This window comes from Syngnathus acus, chromosome 15, assembly GCF_901709675.1.
Source record: "Syngnathus acus chromosome 15, fSynAcu1.2, whole genome shotgun sequence".
NCBI lineage: Eukaryota > Metazoa > Chordata > Actinopteri > Syngnathiformes > Syngnathidae > Syngnathus > Syngnathus acus.
The window spans coordinates 12,686,663-12,710,367 of record NC_051100.1 but is presented as its reverse complement, the minus strand read 5'-3'; the positions used below and the strand labels follow the sequence as shown (position 1 = coordinate 12,710,367).

At 44.1% G+C, this 23,705-nt stretch overlaps 1 protein-coding gene and 1 non-coding gene across 2 annotated transcripts; one reads left to right on the top strand and one right to left on the bottom strand.

The window, feature by feature from the left end:
- The first annotated feature begins 963 nt into the window (after positions 1–963).
- LOC119135280 lies at positions 964–1,082 on the top strand. Its single transcript, XR_005100533.1, has one exon. It is a non-coding gene; the product is annotated as a 5S ribosomal RNA (ribosomal RNA).
- A 6,874-nt stretch (positions 1,083–7,956) lies between these two features.
- On the bottom strand, positions 7,957–22,820 carry LOC119134801 (centromere-associated protein E-like). The gene is made up of 6 exons (XM_037271857.1): positions 22,678–22,820; positions 22,452–22,602; positions 22,269–22,365; positions 21,964–22,198; positions 21,845–21,886; positions 7,957–8,517 (listed from the first exon to the last, which is right to left on the bottom strand). Exons 1-6 carry the CDS (start codon positions 22,807–22,809, stop codon positions 7,957–7,959), a joined length of 1,218 nt encoding a protein of 405 aa, XP_037127752.1. The 5' UTR covers positions 22,810–22,820.
- Between the last annotated feature and the right edge of the window lie 885 nt (positions 22,821–23,705).

Genomic DNA, 23,705 nt, shown 5'->3' with positions numbered 1-23,705 from the left:
GGTGGAGTGCCCAGTGCATGTCACTTCTCACTGTCAACCCTCACCGCTGGCTAGCAGTATGCGAACGGGAGAGCCGAGTGCGTAAGTCTCTCCCTGCCAGTACAAAGCCTCTCTAACAGCAAGCCCTATGTAGTGCCTCCACGCGGCGACACATGGTAACTGGGTACAACACGGACCCAGGCTAAACTACAAGGGACTCGGAGGAGGTTTGGCCCCTAGACGTGCGGCACGCAGGCCCACCGGTGTGTGGACACGCCCTGGTGCCCACGAACCAGCCCCCAACTATGGGTTAAATAGTACCACTGCCCAGTGGGCTCCTCGGGAGAGGAATGGGCTAAGGGAGTTAGCCCCTACAGAAAATCAATTTCCCCTTGGGTTGGTGTCAGGAAGGGCATCCGGCTGTAAAAAGTTTTGCTCCAAAAATTTTCTCGGTATAGGACTCTCAACCACGAGAGGGCCATGGACTGTCCCCGGTGGAAGAAAGCCATACTGAGAATCCAGTCCAACCCAGCGGCGCCTGGAATATGGACTTTAAACCGATGATGATGATGACGATGATTCGGAAACTGCAAGCCGAGTTTACATTCCGACATAGAAACTATAACCCGAGTTTCAAACCTATGTTGTGTGATGTCATCCATAGCATTGTAGTTCACGTCTTTTACCGCTAGAGAGCAGACTATGTACAGTGAATAAAGAGGCTGGCTCCCTGTGAACTCAAAGCAGCAGTCTTTATTTGTAAAAGAAACCAAAACAACACATTGCGCTTCCGTGTAGGGTTTTTCCACTTTTCATGACATTTACTTTGATACAGCAAAATGCAGGTCGCAATGGCAAATTTGTGCTACCACATAAAAAAGCTGTCAATAACTTTTCATGATAGCCATGTTTCCATGAAACGCCAAGTCTTGGTTTTCAGGGGCGATTGTATCTATAAAATGCATGAATTTGAGATCAATCATGGCTTACGGCCATACTACCCTGAGAACGCCCCATCTCGTCCGATCTCGGAAGCTAAGCAGGGTCGGGCCTGTTTAGTACTTGGATGGGAGACCGCCTAGGAATACCAGGTGCTGTAAGCTTTTTTTTTTTTTTTTCCACTTCAATTGTTAAAGCAAATTTTGACAACACCCATTACGTATGGCATTCGGAAACTGCAAGCCGAGTTTAAACTCCGACATTGAAACTATAACCCGAGTTTCAAACCTATATTGTGTGGCGTCATCCATAGCATTGTAGTTCACGTCTTTTACCGCTAGAGAGCAGACTATGTACAGTGAATAAAGAGGCTGGCTCCCTGTGAACTCAAAGCAGCAGTCTTTATTTGTAAAAGAAACCAAAACAACACATTGCGCTTCCATGTAGGGTTTTTCTACTTTTCATGACATTTACTTTGATAGAGCAAAATGCAGGTCGCAATGGCAAATTTGTGCTACCACATAAAAAGCTGTCAATAACTTTTCATAATAGCCATGTTTCCATGAAACGCCAAGTCTTGGTTTTCAGGGGCGATTGTATCTATAAAATGCATGATATTGCACTCAACCAGGGCTTACGGCCATACTACCCTGAGAACGCCCGATCTCTGAAGCTAAGCAGGGTCGGTCCTCGTTAGTATTTGGATGGGAGACTGCCTGGGAATACCACGTGCTGTAAGCTTTTTCTTTTTTTTTTTCCACTTCAATTGTTAAAGCAAATTTTGACAACACCCATTACGTATGGCATTCGGAAACTGCAAGCCGAGTTTAAACACCGACATTGAAACTATAACCCGTGTTTCAAACCTATATTGTGTGGCGTCATCCATAGCATTGTAGTTCACGTCTTTTACCGCTAGAGAGCAGACTATGTACAGTGAATAAAGAGGCTGGCTCCCTGTGAACTCAAAGCAGCAGTCTTTATTTGTAAAAGAAACCAAAACAACACATTGCGCTTCCGTGTAGGGTTTTTCCACTTTTCATGACATTTACTTTGATACAGCAAAATGCAGGTCGCAATGGCAAATTTGTGCTACCACATAAAAAGCTGTCAATAACTTTTCATGATAGCCATGTTTCCATGAAACGCCAAGTCTTGGTTTTCAGGGGCGAATGTATCTATAAGATGCATGATTTTGAGATCGATCATGGCTTATGTAAAGTGAAAAAGGGGGGGGTTCCTTTTTCTTAACCAAATGATGTGCAGCGGTGACTTTTCCGCTGTCTGCGTGGTGGAGAAAAGTAGGACGATGCGTGGTTCCTTTTTCAGCTGAAAACACAGCGTATTTATTTAACAAACACACTGGCGCTAAACGCAACAACTTCTCCGTCAATCAATCCCATACAACAATCCGCATGTCCGTTGTCACAGGACTTTCTTCCCCGGTAGCATCAATGTAGTGACGTCATTACCGTATATAACAACAAAAAGGTAAACAGAATTGGTACCTTAATACACACAGTGAGTCTAAGGGCGGACATAAACAATAATACTTAACACACCCACTCGCACTTAACTCACTGTGTTATCTAGAAAAACAAAACAATAACACAGTTTGCCTCTTTGGGCCAAATAAAACAATAACACAAATGCACTATGCACATTTAAGTACCAAACATGTCCTGAGCAAACCTTCTTAGTTTAAGTTTAGTAGCTGGTTTAGTTAACACGTCAGCAACCATTTGCTCAGTAGGACAGTACTCTAAGATTATCTTCCCACTTTTTACATGTTCTCTGATGAAGTGGTACTTTATATCTATATGTTTGCATCTTTGCCTGCTTACTGGATTTCTGGCTAGTGCAATAGTACCTTGATTGTCTTCGTACACTTTAGTTTGTGCATACTCGTATTTGTCTATGCCTCTCAGCAGCTGTTCTAAGTAGATACATTCCTGTATAGCTGATGCTAAGGACATATACTCTGCTTCGTATGTAGACAAAGCCACAGTTGATTGTTTTCTTGTTTTCAAGAGATGAGAGCGCTCCTCTCACTTATGTTGACACATAATCCTGTTGTACTATGCCTGTCTGTTACATCTGATGCCCAATCAGCATCACAGTACACTCTTAGACCTAGTGTCTCACTTCTTTTAAAACGTAACTCCTGTGGTGTTTTTGAGATATCTGAACACATGTTTAACTGTGCTCCAGTGTTCCTCTGTTGGATCAGCAAAGTGCTGGGATAGTTTACTGACCACATAACTTAGATCTGGTCGAGTGCATGTGGACAAGTAAATTAAACTTCCCACAGCTTCCCTATATTTCCTTGGGTCTTTCATTTTCTGAGCATCCTTTGGCTCACAAGGAGTCTCTCTGGGCCTGCAATTATGCATTTCAAATCTGTCAAGTATCTTGTTTACATATCTCTTCTGTGACATTTTTACCTGGCCCTCTGTCTGGTTAAAGTCTATCCCTAAAAAATGGTTTAACTTACCAAGGTGTTTCATTTTAAACCTGTCTGCAAGCATCCCTTTTACACTGTTTAGTACATTCTCGCTACTAGCTGCTATTATGAGATCATCCACCCATACTAGCAAAATAACCTTCTCATTATCTTTTTCTCTCGTGTACACACAGTGGTCTGCTGGGTTCTGTTCAAAACCATTTTCACTCAGATATGTATGTAACATCACATTCCAGTTCCTGCCTGATTGTTTTAAACCATAAAGAGACTTGTGCAATTTACATACAATTTTCTCCATTTTCAGACTCTTTTTCATAACTTTGTGGCTGCTCCAGATATATCTCACAGTCAATTGGTGCATGCAAATAAGCTGTCTTAACGTCCATCTGGTGTAGAATAAGATCCTCTTGCGCCGCTTTTTGCATTATTACTCGCACACTTGTCATGTCGGCTGTAGGTGAGAATGTTTCCTCATAGTCAGTCCCTTGTCTCTGACTGTAGCCTTTTGCCACAAATCTTGCCTTGTACTTGTCTGATCCATCAATGACTGGAAGGTTGTGGGTTCAAACCCCGGCCGGGTCATACCAAAGACTATAAAAATGGGACCCATTGCCTCCCTGCTTGGCACTCAGCATTAAGGGTTGGAATTGGGGGGTTAGATCACAGACTGATTCCCGAGCGCGGCACCGCTGCTGCTCACTGCTCCCCTCTCCCCCAGGGGATGGATTAAAATCACACGGGGATGGGTTAAATGCAGAGGACAAATTTCACCACACCCAGGTGTGTGTGTGACGATCATTGGGACTTTAACTTGTCACTGTGTCAAGGAATTTCGCCTCCTCGAAAAGCTGACGAAGAAACGAGCTCGCTACAGGAACCACCTGAGGTTCAATCTATGCTGCCGGGATGAAGAAGTAACGCCGGCCAGCCTAACAATCAAGAACCCAATCCCGACCAGGAACGCAGAAAGGATTATCAGGAGAGTGCGTTTGACTCTGGTCAAAGAACGGATACGCTGCACAACCAACAAACTCAACAACATCAACGGTGAACTACAGCGACTGACGGAGCAATTCAAACACCGGTATGCCCTGGACAATAACATGGAAACAACACTACACGGACATTTAGATAACATACACGAACAGGAATTTGCCGCCACAAAAAACCGACACAGCGGGAAATTGGACAGACTCATCGCACAAAAGAAGACACAACCGGACCACACACACATCAACGATAAATGGATTCACAATATGTCACGCCACAAACTCACCCAGGCAGAACGCAGCATACTAGCAAAAGGACTCAATTACGCGATCACACCCAAAAATATACCCCTCGATGATTTCATTTTAGCCACGGAGCTAGCATGCGAAAAGAATACATAATCCAGGACAAAAAGCAGCACTACGCAATGAAGTTGCAGGTATATTAAAAACGGCTAAATCACCACCCAGTAATATTGCAAAACAGGAAGCAAACGCAATGATCACACTAGCAAAAAATAAAGACATTACAATCCTCCCAGTGGACAAAGGCAGAACAACAGTAATTATGGACACAAGACACTTACGAGGAATCGATGCAACAGCTACTACAGGACGACACCTATGAAGTAGCAAAAAAAGACCCAACAGAAGACAAGAAAAATAAACACAAAGCATTACTTAAACCACTACTCATTGAAAATAAAATAGACAAACAGTCATACAATCACTTAATACCCACAGCAAACATCATCCCCAGAATCTATGGCACACCAAAAATCCATAAACCAGGTACACCTCTCCGCCCCATCGTAGACAGCATAGGGTCAGTCACATACAACCTTTCAAAAGCACTCACAGAAATAATAAAACCACTACTAGGACATGGATCAACACTCCAAACTCAAAACAACTCGCCACAGAACTCACGCACATAAAGGTACAGAAAGATGAAATGTTCATATCGCACGACGTCATTTCACTCTTCACAAAAATACCCACACAGGCCACCATACACATAGTACATGACAGACTATCAGCAGACAGGACACTCAAGAAACGCACAAATCTAACAGCACAGGACATCACTCAACTACTCCATTTCATCGCCACCTCCACATATGTACTTCAAATACAGAAACACAATCTACAGGCAAAAAGAGGGATTCCCCATGGGAGACCCTCTTTCTGCCATCATGTGCAACTTTTTTATGGAAGATTTGGAACAAAAGGCACTCTTAACAGCCCCGGACACATACAAACCCACGCTATGGAGACGCTACGTAGATGACATTCTAGAAAAAACAAAAACAGGACATACACAACACCTCACAGACCACCTCAACACCATAGACACCACTGGTAACATCAAATTCACTCATGAAGAAGAAACAGATCGATCCATAGCCTTTCTAGACAACATACACCACACAGACAACGGAGACATAAAAACAAAAGTACACAGAAAACCCACACACACCGACCAATACCTCTTCTGGACATCAGAACATCCCACTATACATAAACTGTCAATAGTCAGAACACTATACGAACGCACAACAATAATCACGGACCCGGAGGACATAACACAGGAAGAAAAACACAGACAACACGCACTAAAAAAATGTCAGTATCCACAATGGGCAATAACTAAAGGTGCAGAACAGGTAAAAAAACAAAAATACACAACACAGGGGGAAAGAAAAAAACAAACACGGAAACAAGAACCCAGCGGAATGGTGACGTTACCGTATGTGAGAGGAATTACGGAACGCATCAAAAGAGCCATGATAAAATACAACATAAACACATCTATCAAACCACCCACAAAACTCCGTCAGATACTGGTTCACCCAAAAGACAGAGTCAACCTGGAAAATAAATGCAACTCTATATACGAGATCCCATGCAAATCATGCAATAAATCATACATCGGGGAGACAGGGAGGAACTTCATCACAAGAAAAACAGAACACAAGAAGGAGTGTGAGAAGGAGACAGCAACAAGACAAACAAGAGCAATAAAACAACAAGCAGAACAGGAACACTACAAGTCAGCCATTACCGACCCCTGCAAAAGAGAAAATCACATCATGGACTAGGAAAAGGCCAGAGTCATCCGCACCGAAGAAAACAAACATCAGCGTTGGATCAGGGAGGCCATTGAGATCCGCAAGCGGGGCACGAGGACCATCAACAGGGACGAGGGAGCCTACATGCTCTCTACCACTTGGAGCAGCATTCTGGAGAGGTGAACGGACAGCAGAGGGCGTGACTCACCTGTCAAATCTGACAGGTGAGCCACGCCTTGATCCATCAGCTGATATGGACGCGTCACAACCACACCAGTGACACTCTGATGAAGGCGGAAGTACAAGCCGAAACATGTCAGGTGATGCAACCTAAAATATCTTGTTTGAGATAAAAGAACCAGTGAAGTGGTAGATCTGACAATTCCTGATGTTAAGGATTAAAGCTGTCTTCACTTTAAAAAGAATTGAACGGATTTAAAAAATGACTATGATAGGGAAATAAAGAAATTTTAAAGTTCTAATTACTGCATATAAAACCATGCTCAACATAGTTAATACAAAATAATCAATAACCGAATTAAGGATTAAGAAGAAATTTAATGAATAAGCAAGAAAAACAATTACAAGTCAAAAAACAACACTCCCCCGTCTCAGAACAAAAGAGGAGACAAAAGGTCTAAAATCCTATTTGGTTGAACAAGTCGAGTGATCGGTTCTCCTTTGTTCCAAAATCCGAATTCTGTTTAAAAAAAAGAGGAAAGGTCTGGCTGTGAGGAGCTTAACCAACGCCGTAACATTGGCGTCTTCCCCTTTCTGCCCGAAGTGGCTCTCTCCTCTGCCTTCCTCGAAGCTTAAAATTTGAAAAGTCCAATTCGAAGCTTAAAATTTGACAAAGTCCCATTCTAAGACACTGGAAATTCATCTTAGTAGATTTTGGTTCAATCTCAAAAAGAATGAAAAATCCATCTTCGTCTGAACGGCGTTCTTTACACCGGGCAGCATCACAGCCATCGCCCTGACTAGGAAGAACCGCCTCGCTCTGTGTCAGGACAACATATTTATAGGTAATTCCAATGAGGTAATGATCAGGATTGTTATGCAGCTTCTGCAGACCTTGCTAATTATTTGACCATTTGAATAAGGTGTGTTGCAACAGGGTGACATGCAGGACACCGGCCCTCGAGGACCGGAATTGCCCACCCCTCGTGTCGGCGATGTTTTTCCTGGAGAAGATCTCTGATGTGGTCATCATTCATGTTGAACCAGTCCTGCTGCCTGCAGACTGGAGGTCCTACTGCTTTGAAGGCAACAGTATGAACAGTGTCTCTGAATGCAGCTCAGTCCAACTCCACGTTCCCTGAAGGTTTCAGGTCTTGCAGTTTACTGGCAGTTTACATCCAGGGATTGCTTCACAGAGGCGTTGGCGAGCCTGGAGACGTTCAAACGCTTTGGGGGTTTGGAACCTTGAGGCCTCCTGGGAGGGCGGATCTTGATGTTCAGCTTTGATACCAGGAGCCTGTGGTCAGTCCAGCACCCCGCACCGCACACTGCCTTAGTGACCCTGACGACCCCTTTGCCTGACCATGACATAGTCCAGTAGATGCCAATGTTTTGAGCGGGGGCGGATCCAGGAGGTCCTGTTGCGCTTTGGAAGGCAGAAGACTGAGATGGTGATCAGGAGCTTGTGTGCTGGACAGGTGTCCAGCAGGAGGGTGCCATTGCTGTTACAGCTGCCCGTGCTATTTTTGCCGAGGAACCCTTCGCAGGACTTCTGGTCGGTGCCGACTCTGGCATTAAAGTCGCCAAGAATGCTGAGCTTATCTGCCCTGGGCAATGCAGTGATCGTGGCTGTCAGGTCCTCGTAGAACCTCTCCTTCACATCGTCTGGGTTAGTCATCGTGGGGGCATAGGTACTGATGAGTGTGGCAAAGTGTTTGCCAGGAAGAGGCAGGCGCAGTGTCATCAGGCGGTCATTGACACCTTTGGGAAGCGCAGCCAGCTTATTGACCAAATTGGATTTGATGGCAAAGCTGACTCCTGCGTCCCGTCTCTCTGCCTCAGTGCGACCGATCCAGAAGAATGTATAGCCAGCACCAGCTTCTGTCAACCGACCCTCAACCCAACAGAACCGGTAAACTAACATAACTTAACGGAGGCAGAGTGACAGGGATAACCGACAGATGGACAGACCAACTTGCAGAGAAACTAACCGAACAGAAAGATGAGACAAAATGACAAGAAACAAGAACAATCCGACAGGGAGTGACACGCAGACAGGACTTAAATAAGAGACATGCAACGAGAGGCAGGTGAGGGTGATTACACTGATCATGGGCACACAGAAGGGGAGGGGCGAGCCAGTGGCGTAGCCAGGAATCTTTCCAGTAGGGGCAGGCCCCACAACCAGATGTTTCAATGTAAAAAAAACTTATATTTTTAACATATAGTTCCAGGGTAATAAATCAACTCAGTAATCAGTAATAACCTGGAATTTCTTAGAAGTACAACCTTGTTTATTGAACATAGATCAGCAGTCCATTCATATTGGAGTGGTATAGAATAATGAAATCCAGGCAACATAAGAGAGATTCATAACATCAAGAGCAGCAGGAGAACCAGCGGTCTCATCAGCAGCAGTAGCACTAGTTGTACCAGTTGGCGTTGCACTGCCACTCGTGCATGCAGAACCATTCTCGATAGTGATTGTGACACTGGCACTGCTCGACTCTGACTCTGAGTCGCTCCCGAGTCGACTTTCAGGAACTCTACCAATGCTACAGCTAGCGCGAGAAGCATCATCCTCTTCCTGACAATTTTTTGCTTTAGGTACACCAAAGAAATCGGTATTTCGCTTTTTATTCATCTTCATGTAGGACAGTGGTTCCCAAAGTGGGCGGTACCGCCCCCCTGGGGGCGGTGGAAAGATCTGGGGGGGCGGTGAGGAAGAAAGGGGCGGTAGGGGGGCGGTAGAGGGGCGGCAGTCGATTTGTACACAACACGCCGCTCTGGCCCAGTCAGATCCGACAGCATAGACTACAAAAGCAAAAGCTCAGGTTTGTAATTTCAAGCTTGTAATGTTCAGAATTTTATCTTATAATAAAAACCGCATTCTGGCGGTCAACATCATCTTGAGTTCAAGTCAACATGAAATTGGGGACTCGCCAGAACGCGCCGTGTTGTGTTGAGCTGGTTAGGGCAGTGGTCCCCAACCACCGGGCCGCGGACCGGTACCGGTCCGTGGGTCACTTGGTACCGGGCCGCCAAGCCGCACAGAATGTTTTTTTTTTATCGACGATCAATTAATTCAGGTCAAGACACTCGTCCCGGTCACGTGACATGTTTCCCCAGTCGAGCCCGCAAAGCTAATATGTGGCGACAGGCTAACTAACCAGGCAGTGAAGCATTCAAAACTGCTTCAACACATGGAGACCAAGCATCCTGCAATAAAAGACAAACCTTAAATCACTTCGGGTGTCATTGTCTCCGATTACGTCTAGATGGGACCGGCTCGTTTCTGAGAAACAAACTCAGGGCTCCCACTAATTCAACATAATGGTAATGATATTATAAATGTATTATTTATTTATTTATATAAATGTATTATTTATTTATATAAATGCCGGTCCTTGGGGGGGGGGGGGCGCTAGGAATTCACTGGAGAGCCAAAGGGGGCGCCAGCCTGCAAAAGTTTGGGAACCACTGATGTAGGAGAAAAAAAATCACACAAACACGCGAACCGAAACTATGACAAAATGTACACACAATGGAATGACGAGTCGTGACACTTTTAAATGTCTGACTCATGCCAAGCTATGTAGTTAGCTGAGATGGAAGGTCTGCATGTTGTAGATATGTGATGTTTTTTGTGACTTAAAAGAAAAAATGAGTTAGCAGAACGGTTTCATTTTTAAATATATCGTATCCACCTCGTACGCCGATGCCCAATTTCCTGTCTGAGCCATGGAATTTCTTCAGCTTCATGAAAATACGCTTGTGGCGTCTGGAAGAAATAGAAGGTTTTATTTTGAAATATACCAGCTCTACCCTTGTATGCTGACGCCCGATTTCCTGTCCAAGCCGTATAAAATGATGTGGCAGCTGTATCTGGCCCCCGGGCTTTGATTTTGACACCTATGATAGAGAAGATATTAGAGCAATTAATTTGTTGTGCACCAGAACACAGTATAGTACAACCAGTTTAAATCACATAGAATAAATAAAATTCAGGGGGCATGCGCTGAGGCGCGGGTGGAAGGTTCCCCGTAGCACTGCCAGGATGGGCGGGACGGCTGCGGTGGGTCGGCCTTGACTGTGGCATGCGACTCTCCTGATGCGTTATATAGTGACATGTCGCGGCACTTTGGGCTGCTGGCCAGTGCCTGACTGAGCCAACGTTACTGCCACCAGCAAGCACACAGCACCGCTGACAGACGACTGCGGTGGCAGAAGAGCATCCAGCAGAATGGGTGTGTCGCTGGTCTCTGTGAAGGTGTGCTGCAGTCATCCTTGGGAAACGGCAGGCAGTCGTTGGCCTCACGTCGTGGCATCAAGTCATTCAGGGTCAACAGTTGAAAAGTGATGATCACTGCCAATCGAGAGTTGCATTGTTTATTGAAACTTTATTAAAACTTCTGACTTAATTATATATCGATGAAGTGGATTTGAGCGATCCTAATGGTACAAGACATTAGAAAGAAATAATGTCAGTATGTTACTAAACGACATAAAAGACATCAAAGAGAATCAAAAGATATCAGAGAGCGTAGGGACAGTTCCTTTATGAACATTGCTCTAAAAATACCTAATATTTGGAGTGGGCGACCATTCCTAAGAGTGTTAAGCAGAAAGAAATTTATGAATCCATTCAATCCAATCCAAATGAATGACAAATGTAAAACCAAAAGACAAACAAGTTCACTAAAGTGCTGTGCAGTCCATTTAAAACACACAAATACCCACACAAAGAATACAGAAAGTTCATAGTGGTTAGGCAATGTCAAGGAAAAAAAGTGTGTTTTCAGAAGTGATTAAAAAACAGTATCTAATATGGGAGACAGTGGGTTACACACGTTGGGAGCCACCAACCGAACACGTCTGCCGGACCTGTGTGTTTCAACCATGAAGTGGGAACAACCAAGTGAGATTTATCGACACACCTTGAAAAATATCAGTGAGGTAGGATTCAGCAAGATCATTAAGAACTGTATTGGAAAAATATGTAAATGTATTCTAAAATAAATTGGGAGCCAGTGCAAAGTAGCTAGCACAGGCATTATATGCTCTCTCCTGAGTGTGCGAGTCAGCAGATGCGTAGCAGTATTCTGCACAGCCAAAGGGCAGCCTGGCTAACATTAATGTGCAAATTTTGAAACTGGTGAAGATGTGAAATTGTGTGAGTTAAAAGAAAGAACAGGCTTGACTGTCATTAATAGTCACAACTAAAGGAAAGATGATTTTATTCCAGACTTAAATGCTTGCACCATTTTAAAATCCTAGTCGACACAAGCATCTAGACTGGTGACAAAAAGCCTCATATAATGTGTAAGGGTGCCAAAAAGTAAAAGACGATTACGGACGCTACCAGGGCCAAAAAATATAATCTTACTGTTGTTACAACTGAGGACATTAAGGGCCATCCAGAATGTATCAGCTAGGCTGTCAAATAAGTATTGAGCACAAGCACTGGGTATTTTATCTCCACTGGGAGGTTAATTTGAGAGTCATCTGCATAAAATTAAAATAAGAAGCTATGATTTTTAATAACACCACCCATAGGGATCAAGTACAAAGAAAATAAGATAGGGCCCAGAATGTATCCTTGGGGCACTCCATGTAAGAGGCGAGCATATGATGAATAAAATTCACCAAGAGAAACTTCTTTGGGATAAGTAAGGCTACTCTAGTACCGACCACTAATCTTCACATAATTCTCCAGATGAGAGGTTATAATATCCATGTCAAAGCATGGTGAGCGATCTAAAAGATTAACAGAAACTGTGTTTTCAATGTCTATGGGAACAAGTGGGTCATTAAAACCCTCAAAAGATCTGATTATGTGCACTGGAGGGGTTTAAAACCAGACTGAAAGATCACAAGGACACAATTAACATTTAAAAAGGACTGAAGTTACTCAAGGACAACTTTTCCAGTATTACAGAATCTTCTTTCAGGTCCTCCCGTTAGGGGTCGCCACAGCAGATCGATCGTTTCCAACTTACTCTGTCCTCTGTATCTTCCTCTGACACCAACCACCTGTATGTCCTCCCGCACCACATACAAAAACTTCCTCTTTGACCTCCCTCTTCTCCTCTTGCCTGGTGTGGCTCCATCTTCAGCATACTTCGGCTCCATCTTCAGCATACTTCTCTGTATATACAGAGCACTGTATATCTCCTCAGCACATGTCCAAACCATCTCAATCCCACCTCTCTGACTTTGTCTCAAAAACATCCCACCTGAGCTGTCCCTCTGATATAACGCATTTTTCGGACTATAAGTTGCAGTTTTTTTCATAGTTTGGGTGGGGGGGGCGACTTATACTGTGGAGCGACTTATATGTGGATTTTCTCACAAATTTTCAAAATTCCCCAAAAAGAAAAAGGTGAAACCGCGATAAAACAACCGCGATGTAGCAAGGGATTATTGTAATTTGAATTTCAAGTGACGTCAGTGTCGCGGTGGTTGTTTACATAAAGGACAAAGATTCGATCACGGGATGACGAAGATGACGAAGGGCCCCACGTACTACCAGCATCATTAGCGGCTTTGATTGTGACACGGAGGACGAAGAGTTTGAAGGTTTTAATGATTTGAAGTGACACAGAAGGTTTGAAAAACTATTATGGCTTTTACGCACGCCCGGTCCTACTCTACGGAGCTCTCTTTCACCTCCGTGGATTGAAGTCGGGGGCTGGCGCTCGGCCGGGTGGCTGTCCAGGGACGGTGGATGGGGCTCGGACATAGCTTTTACGCACGCCCGGTCCTACTCTACGGAGCTCTCTTTCACCTCCGTGGCTTGAAGTGCTACCTCCTGGGATGGAAGTCCACGCCGCCACACGCCTGGAAGTCAACGCCGGTGCTTGGGGCCGTGTGGCGGTTAACTATTTATGTTATAGTTATTTGATATATTTTATTTCGTGTAGAAACTTGTATATGTTTTTATCGTTACAGTTCAATAGTTGTTGGCTCGTTGAACTTTTGTTTTGTTAAATAAAGAGCCGTTTACCAAACCCACGTCTTTCCTTGTACTTTGTTAACGCTACAATATAGTTATATACTAGATCTGTGGAATAACGACGATGCTGACGTCAGGGCGCACGCGCGGCGTTGTTGACAAAGGACGAGGAATTTGATCGATGGATTTAATGATTTGGAGTGACACAGATGGTTTGATAATATCATTGCTTATATAATAGTTGTTTGATATATAATTTATATATCGTTATATGGGCCTGTGGAATATTTTGAAGTGCAAGCGCCGTCAGCTGCGCGCACCCGGCCGGCATTGTTGACATAAAGGACGATCGATGGATTTAATGATTTGGAGTGACACAGATGGTTTGATAATATTATTGCTTATATAATGGTTATTTGATATATAATTTATATATCGTTATATGGGCCTGTGGAACATTTTGAAGTGCAACCGCCGTCAGCGGCGCGCACCCGGCCGGCATTGTTGACATAAAGGACGATCGATGGATTTAATGAATTGGAGTGACACAGATGGTTTTATGAAAGTGTTATTTATGTAATAGTTATTTGAATAACTCTGAATGTTACGTCAGGCCCGTTCTCAGCTCTTCGTTTGTGTTTATGTCACGTTAGCATACCTATCATTTAGCCTGTTGTTGCTCGTTCATGCCTGTTATTGGTGTTGGATTTTGTCAAATAAATTTCCCCCAAAATGAAATTTATACCCCGGAGCGACTTATATATGTTTTTTTTCACGTTATTGTGCATTTTATGGCTAATGCGACCTATATTCCGGAGCGACTTTTAGTCCGAAAAATACGGTAAATGTTCATTCCTAATCATGTCTGTATTTCAGAAATGAAAGGAAGTTTAGAAAATATTAAGAACAGGGTTTTTTTTTACAAAGCAGCCACTGACACTGGGACAAACCTATTAAAACTGTCATGCTGTCAGGTTTTGTAGGTTGTTTTGTTTTGTCTTGTCCGTCATGTTCTAACTTCCTGTTTTATTTTGTACATCACATTCCAGATCACTGGTCCTTCCGCTGCACGGTCGCCCACTTGACCTCCCCGTTGGTTAACCACTTACACCTGTGTCGTCCGCCCTGATTGTCTGCACCTGTGTCCTTCCCCTTCTGTGTGTGTGTATTTAGCCTGCGTCTTCCCCTTGTCCTCTGCCAGTGCGTCTTGCAAGCCATGACCACCAGCGACTCCATAGCCACGGATTTAGCCCTTGATTGCCTTGCTCGCAGAGACTTTTTTGTCCACGCTTTGTGGGTTGTGCGTGAGACCTTGCCTTCGTTTTTTCCTCAGTTTGAGGCACCTTTGTTTTTGCCCTTTTTCCCTCAGTTTGAGGCGCCTTTGTTTTTGCCTTTTTTCCCTCAGTGTGAGGCACCTTTGTTTTTGCAGCGGTCATCCGCCGAAGAAATGAAACACCTTGAACTGTCGAAACTCTGCATTCGAGTCCTCTCCCTGCCTGAGCCTGACAAAAACAGGATTTGGAATTGTTTCAAATGTTTTTTTCTGTTGTGGTGAAAGAAACACGTCTTTATTCTGACTGCCAACAAGTGAGACAAGACACAAATAAACAAAGCAACAAAGAACATACATATAAAGCCACCACCCCCAACCACCCACACACACACGCACACACACACACGCACACACACACGCACACACACACACGCACACACACACAAACACACTCACACACAAACACTCACACAAAGATCCACTCCTGGGGCCAATTAGTCAAATATCTTCATTTTTCTTGTGAGTGTTCAATGATCAGGATAATGTTATTGGCAATAATGAAATGGCAATAATGGAGGTTTTGGCACACAGGTCTTAAGCACCCTCTCAGTGGATTCGGGAAGGAAACGCAAAACAAGGGTGTCATTAAGTGTTTCAATTACAGTTGTAAGTTACAACATAATTACAACTTGTAACAACATATTAAGCCATATTATGTGCTCAGTGGCCTAGTGGTAGAGTGTCCGCCCTGAGGCTGGAAGGTTGTGGGTTCAAACCCCGGCCGAGTCATACCAAAGACTATAAAAATGGGACCCATTGCCTCCCTGCTTGGCACTCAGCATTAAGGGTTGGAATTGGGGGGTTAGATCACCAAATGATTCCCGAGCGCGGCACCGCTGCTGCTCACTGCTCCCCTCTCCCCCAGGGGATGGATTAAGATCACACGGGGATGGGTTAAATGCAGAGGACAAATTTCACCACACCCAGATGTGTGTGTGATGATCATTGGGACTTTAACTTTAAGGATTGTGAGGTAACAGATGGATGGATGGACGGACAGACGGATGGATGGAAATTGATAAGTGATATACCGTGGTACCTCTACTTACGAACTTAATTGGTTTCGCGATCGGGTTTGTAAGTAGAAACATTTGTAAGTAGAAGCAACATTTCCCATAGGAATTAATGTAAAAGCAAGTAATACGTGCCGGACTATCCCAAATGTCACATTTTTTGCCCTATTACTCTGTGTAAAACATGGAAAAACAAAACAACAGTTTTGTTTTTGCTTTTTCAAACCTTTAAAACAAAAACTAAATGTCACTTTATTCTTGACCTCCTAAGCAAAAGATGGGAGGAACACCCCCCACCCCGAGTGGTTTTCTGTTACTGGACGTCTGTGCTGTGCACTTGGTACCAGCACACCCTAGGCCGCAGTTCGATGATCGACTTTGTAATTGTGTCATCAGATTTGCGGCCGCATGTTTTGGACACTCGTATAAAGGGAGGAGCGGCTCTTTGAACTGATTACCACCTGGTGCTGTGTTGGCTCAGATGCTGGGGGGAGCTGCCGGTCCGACCAGGCAGACACAAACATATTGTGAGGGTGTGCTGGTAACTTTGTGCAGAATCCCTTATCAGAAAGAGTTTCTCTGGCAGAAGTTTGCCCACGACCCGGGGTCGGCGGAGGAAATAGAGCCTGAATAGACCATTGCGTGCTTCCATTGTTGAGTCTGCCAATTGGAGCTGTGGTCGTAAGGTGGTGAGAACGCCTGAACCTGCTGATGGACACCTGTGGTAAGGGATGCCGTTAAGCTGAATAAAGCGTGCTATCAAGCCTTTTTTGTCCTGTGGGACTCCGGAGGCAAGCAGAACGCAGCTTCGACTGTTGCTGAAGCAAATACCAAGGTGTGGAAGGAATTTTGTGTGACTATAGAAAACGACCAGACGGCTTTGAAGAAATTCTGGTCCATTATCCGATGTCTCAGCAGAGGGAAGCAGTGCACCATTAACACAGTGTATAGTCGAGATTGGGTGCTGGGACCTCGACTCGGAACGTTGTGAGTCAGTGGGTAGAATACGTGGAAGACCTCCTCAGTTCCACCAACACGCCTTCCAGTGAGAAAGCAGAGCCTGGAGATTTTGAGGTAGATTCTCCCATCTCTGGGGTTAAAGTCACAGAGGTGGTTAAATAGCTCCTCGGTGACTAGGCCGGAGGTTAGGATTAGGGATGAAGTTCCTAAAAGCTTTGGATGTTGTGAGGATGTACTGGTTTGACAAGCCTCTGCAACATTGCATGGACATCGGGGACTGTGCCTTTGGATTGCCAGACCGGGTGAGTGGGACCCCTTTCTAAGAACTTTGACACATAACCTTTATGAACAGAATTTCTAGGTGCAACCGAGGTGTTGAGTTTGGTGACGTCAGTATCGCATCTCTGCTTTTTGCTGATTATGTGGTGCTGGTGGCTTCTTCAAGCCATGATCTCCAGCTCTCACCGGCGTGGTTCAGAAAAGTTCAAAATCAGCACCTCCAAATCTGAGCTCATGGCCTTCCGTCAGAAAAGGGTGAAATGCCCTCTCGGGGATGAGATCCTGGTCAAAGTGGAGGTGTTCAAGTATCATGAGGTTGTGTACACAAGTGAGGGCAGGATGGAGCGTATAATCGCCAGGTATAAGATGGACAGAGTGGCTGGGGATAGGAAAGTTTGGGCTTCATTCAGTTGTGGTCTATATAAACTGGAACAGCAAAGCTTTTGTCTGAATTCCTCATCATCATAGCATCACAGGCTGAGGAGCGGCTTGGCGCAAGCCGTTTTGGTACGGTGTCTTTAAAGGCAAATGAGATACTTCCCACCCTGCTCCCAAAAGGCCAAAGATGTGTGATAGGGTTGACATTGTATTTTGAGCTTATGATTATTTTGAAGTGCTGACTTAGAACTGTTAATTCTGCCTGTGCTTGCTCTAAACTTGAGTTGTACTCCACCTGGGAGTGTAAACATCTGTAGCTGACCGTTGTGAAGATAAAGAGATAAGACCACCTTTGCTGGAACCAGTTTGCAGAGACGACGCCAGCTGAAGCTTTCATAAGGTAGACATGTTCTGCACACCCCACCTTACTTGTTGAGAATAAATACAATTGCCGCGGGAGCATCATTTATACCGTCTCTTGTGTGGTTCTTCCATATGCAGCCCTGATAATTTAAGTTAATAAATACAGAAATAGGTCAAAGACATAGTTATTCCTGTTTGCTCAGTGTTCATCTTTATAATATATTTGCAATGTTTTAAGTGTGTATTTGAATGTTTGTTTCATTATATTATGGGTACATGTGAGAAGTGTATTTCCCGTGAGAGAAACAATGATTGCAGGTATTGCGAGACGGGGAGGGATTGAGTAGGATCGTGTTATGCGGGCGAGGAGGCGAGACAGCTCATGCTGTAGAACTTCCAATCCTCGTGTGGAAGTTATGACCCTGTGTTTTTGTGACAATATTGTCCTCACTCACTTGACCCGGGACGTTTGACAACCACGGGTCATAGGACACATTCTCACAACAGACGTAGTCTGTTCCTGTGGAATCAGACCAGCAATTTTCTGGCTGGAGGAGCCTCTGACCCTCAAGGGTTGCATTTTCCACAATGTTTCGTTGGGCCAGGTCACATCCGCCGAGTCGGCGACGACGTTTGTGCCGGGTGGGATAAGAATTGCAGGCTCCTCTTTGTGAAAGCTCCGAGCTTGGACATTCTTCTTGCTGATGACCATCCTCCGACCATCCTCCTCTTCTTCATCTGGACAAAAATCCTGAGCGACGGCAATGGCCTGGTTGCTCACTTGCTCCACATTGTCATAGACGTGGGTGGTCCTGCTGGGTCGGGTGCAGTAAGCGACTTTGCTCGCTGATCTGCTCTGGTTGGGACTCCTTGCTGCAACAGTTGCCCATCGCGCTGCTTTTCAGTATTCCTACAGATGCGATGAAGCAATTTAGTCGAAGTTGGTCAACGCAGTAACTCACCACGGGCGTCTTCTGAGTATGGGTACTACAAACCTCAAAGACCCGACGACACAAGAGAAAGGGTACAAGAAGGCATAAGACGTGCGCTTAGATCTCAAGAGATATCACAAGAGTCATTGATGACTAAGAAGGAGGTCATTGTTGTTCTGCTGTCAACTAGTTCTGTTTCGGATAATTAGAACTGCACCTACTTTAAATGTTTGTCCTTTATCAGTTCAAACCCAAGTGGTTTGGAATTCAAGACTAAACTCATTCGTTAGTGTTGATATATTATTTTGATCGTATGATTATGTTGGAATGTAGACTATAATGATTAAACAAACTTGTCCTGTTCTCTCAACACAGTAAAATAAAGTGCTTGCATCCTCTGCCCTGGTTGACCAGCTGCAGAGGAAGCAATCAAAGTTCTTCTGTTTACATTAGATCGTAAAACACCCCCTGCTCTGATCTCACTAGACCAGGGGTGGGCAAACTTTTTGACTCGCGGGCCGAACTGGGTTCTAAATTTGGACCGGAGGGCCGAACCAGGAGCAGATGGACGTAGTGTTTGTGTGAAGTAATATAAGCGACCTGTAAAGGTCATTGCATAAAATATTTTGGCCTTTAGTAGGTAGTAAAGCATGGATATTCCAAACAGGTTTTTTGAAAACAAATGCATTTATTAACAGCATTAAAAAAAAAAAAAAAATGCAAATGACATTATTACATAGAAAAGTTTGGAGTTGACTTCCCCTTTAAATGATACTTCTATTCAATGCTTTGTTGGTAATTTTGCTTACTGTCTGAAAAAATCAATTAAACGAATTCAGGTTTGTTTTAGACAGTTTTGTGACAACCAGAAACATTTAGCTATACTTCGTAAGGATTCTATCAAATAATATAATTTTATAAAATGCAAATCTTGATCTTGAACAGTTTTCAACATTGTACCAATTACATTTTGTCACACTTCTCAATGAATGTGATGTGCAGTCAAAGTTTTTTTTAACTCAAATTCTTTGTGTCATCAACAGATTTTGGATGTGATAATGAGCATGAACACTGCAATCCCACCAATTAAGTGATTTAGATTGCCTGTGTGATCTTGATAATTGGGAGTTAGATGGATTCTTACACCAGATTGTCAGCATGCTTGAGATCGTGAGAGCTTCTTACACTTCAGTCACCACAAAGATTTGTATTTTGTTTGTTTGGTTTTTACAAACGAGTACCGTATTTTTCGCACCATAAGGCGCACTGGATGATAAGGCGCACCCTCATTGAATTTTTTATTTTAGAAATTATTTCATATATAGGGCGCACAGGATTAAAAGGCGCATAAAATAGAAGATATACTGCAACAAACTGAGGTTGACTAGGGTTGCGGGATGCATCCACTAGCCAATAACCAATGAGCCTTCAGTAAACAATCACGTTTCTCAAACTATCTCCTATAAAAGTGATCGGAACCGACTAAAGTTCGATCCAACACATTGGTACTGCTTACTTATGTTTCCCTTCCATATCGATCCGTAAATTTACTCGAAAAATTAACGGAGAAGCCTATTTTGAAATGAAATAACCTCGTGCGTATAGTAGCTATCATTATAGCATTAGCCACCCACAAGCTCCCATGAGCCTTAGCTCGCAGACTCCCATGAGCCTCAGCAAAGTGTCATGGCGGCCCCCTGTAAACAATCACGTTTCTTAAACTCTCTCCCATAAAAGTGATCAGAACCGACTAAAGACTGATTTAACACATTGGTGCTGCTTATTTACGATTCCGTTGGATATTGATCCATAAACGTACTCAAATACATTAACGGAACAGCCTATTTTGAAATGAAATAGCCTCAAGGGTACGACAGCTATTCAGTGACGACCCCTGACCACGGTTGCCGTAATGCTGGGAAGCGATGCAACCTTGTAATTTACTAGTCGTACTAAAACATACTGAAACATTTTGGCAGAGCGCTGTGTACAACCAGTATGGATCAACAAATTCATCAATTGATCCATATATAAGGCGCTCTGCATTATAAGGCGCACTCTAAATTGTAAGTTTTTAAGTGCACGTAATAGTGCGGAAAATACGGTAAATAAATTGAAAGAAAAAAGTATCACAATTTCACTTTGACAATGAACAATAAAGAGTGATGAATAAATAATAAATAAACAAATAACACAGTAAATAAGAGGAGCAAAACGGAGCAAGAGTGCACAGCAGACAGTCAGAACAAAGCGCAAAAGTACAGGACGCCACGCAGAAGGGGAGAGAGAGTTCAGGACCCTAACAGCCTGGAGATCACAAACTCCGCCAGTGGCGAGCAGTGCTCGCATACCACCACAGAGTCCCGGCACCCTCCGTCACGGATGTAGACGCGCATCCCACCTCCTCGCGACTTTCCCCCTCGTACAATGGCCCGGTCCGCCCGACAGCACGCTAGCCGCTCCAGATGCACAGCAGAGTCCGGAATGATGACGGTCAACCAAGTCCCAGTGAACACGAGCACACAGCAGTTTCGCACTGTCCGGTTCGTAGATCTCAGCAGGCGAAAGCAAACCATGTTGATGTCCAGCGACCGAACATTCGCCAGAAGAATGGAAGGCACGGCCGCTTCCGACGCTTCCCAGCCGGGGGAGGAATAGCAGGCGATCCGGCGACGCTTCAGGACGGAGCAGACCGAGCACCTTTAATGTCCCCGCTTCAAAGTCCAGAACGCCACAAAACTCGCTTTCGCCGATGTCGAGCAGAACCAGCCCGCTGTACTTGTAGCACAACCCAGTACGACGAGACGAACACACAAAACTGTCGGACAAACCCACATTAAACGACAAAACAAAACACCGTTCGGGACAGAGAGAGGCCGCTGCGTGTGCACGCGCCGCCATCTTACTGTCTATTAGGTCATGGTTTATTATTTTTCATGCAGACATGGCTGTTTATGCAGTGCCAAACTGTTTCCTTTCCCAACAGTAGAATTGAAAATCATATTTACCATTTCAGTGGCTAGACTCTCATAACGCGGATCGTCTTCCAGCTAGGGCGAGAAAAAAAATGAGGTAAAATAAAGGAAGCACGGCGGACAAGAGACTATGAATTCAGTTCACGACGCACTTGTTGACCAGAGTTCAACTGCTGTTCCTCAAGTTGTAATTTTAGATCTGTCACGTGGAGCTCCAGCAACTGGACTTTGTCGACGGCCTGGGATTTCTGCTGCATTTCGCTTTGGAGCTTGAGGTCAACTTCGGCTGCCTTCTGCTCCATTGCCGCGATTTGATCGTGGGCTTGCTGATTTTGCTGGCCGACGGTTTGAAGTTCAACTTCCAGCTCTGCCACTCTTTCAGCTGCCTTAAAACGGTCACCAAGAAAATGAATAGACCAGAAAACTCATGACAGGATCATTAGAATTGCACAAGTACCTGCTAGCCATGCTCTGGAAAGTCATCAAGTCTTGACATTGGCTTGTGTCATCTGACGACTCATCAGGAATCTCCCAGTCACCATCAAAGTCTTCATCTGTTAAAATCCCAAATTATGAATGTCACTATCGATCTTGCGGTACAAACAACGAACATGCACGACTAAGTGGTTCTTGTCCTTACCTTCGATCTGCTCCATCACAGAGGAGAAATGAACTTTCCTCTGCCGACTGACAGACGCAGCAAAGCTACGGTCTGACAGACAGTCTTCGCTGGGAGACGGGTGGGCCAAGCGGAGCAGTTTCCCTCCCCAGGTAACCCGACGTCTGGGCACCTGAAAAACAATAATCGGAAGGGTTGTTAGGACAGCAATGAAGGGGAGGATTTTCTTATTTTCATTCTTAGTGACCTTTTGTACACAAGTCAGGTTGTTGCTTGTGACCAGAAGTTTGGTGAGGTTTCTTATTCTGTCCTCTTGCGCCACTTGAAGTTGATGTTTTTCTTGGAGAAGTTGAGAGAACCCCTCTTTCTCTGTTGCCATGGTCTGTGTTATGGAGGAAACCTGCAGTGTGGGAGTCATTTGGTCAATACAGAAAATGATTCGGATATGCGATCCGTGGTGATTGAGGAACAGCGAGGGGGAATAAAAAATAAATAAATAAAAAAACGTCATGCCTCCTGAAGTCGTCTCTTGAGGTCGACAATTTCAGTGCGATATCTTCTGAGAAGCGCACAGTCACCCGAAACTTCTGTGACGTGGATCATTTTTCATTTTCTTTGCAGTGCTGGCAAACTGTAGAATAAAAACATACGAAGATCATTTCAACACTGAAATAAAAAAAACAACTAAACCGTTTCAGTTCTTAGTCTAACGTGTTTATGGATATCACACACTCCTGAAAAATGATTTAGGAACATCTTGTTGGAGGTATGTAATTGCATTTAAAGCAAATGTAAAAAGGCCAAACATCTACAGCTGAACAAAAAAAAAGGTAGAGGTTTGTAGTTGGATTTAACCATTGTTTAAATGGACATTTTCCAAAAACATACCATTTGAAAGCTTACTTTCATTGCCTGTAAATTGAAAGTTCTCGCAAAAATAACATTGCAGCATTTTGAATGACATCATTGGTTGAAGAATCCGCGTTAACTTGCTGTCTCTGTAGTTGATGAAACGTCTGGAAACACCGCCATGTGAACAATGATTCAGCATTTTAGGACAGAATACAAAATGTAAACAAGTCCAGTACATCTTCCCATTTGACATACCTTTGCCTTCCTTCACTGAGCTTCTTGATCACTTGACCAAGTGTGAAAAGGCTGCGATTGATAGTGCAGCTTTCCTTCAAGCGTGCACCTAACAAGTGGATTCATGTCAAGTCAATCCAAGCATTGTTTATCCTCAAGTCGACGGAGCATTAAAGCAAGTGCGCAAAA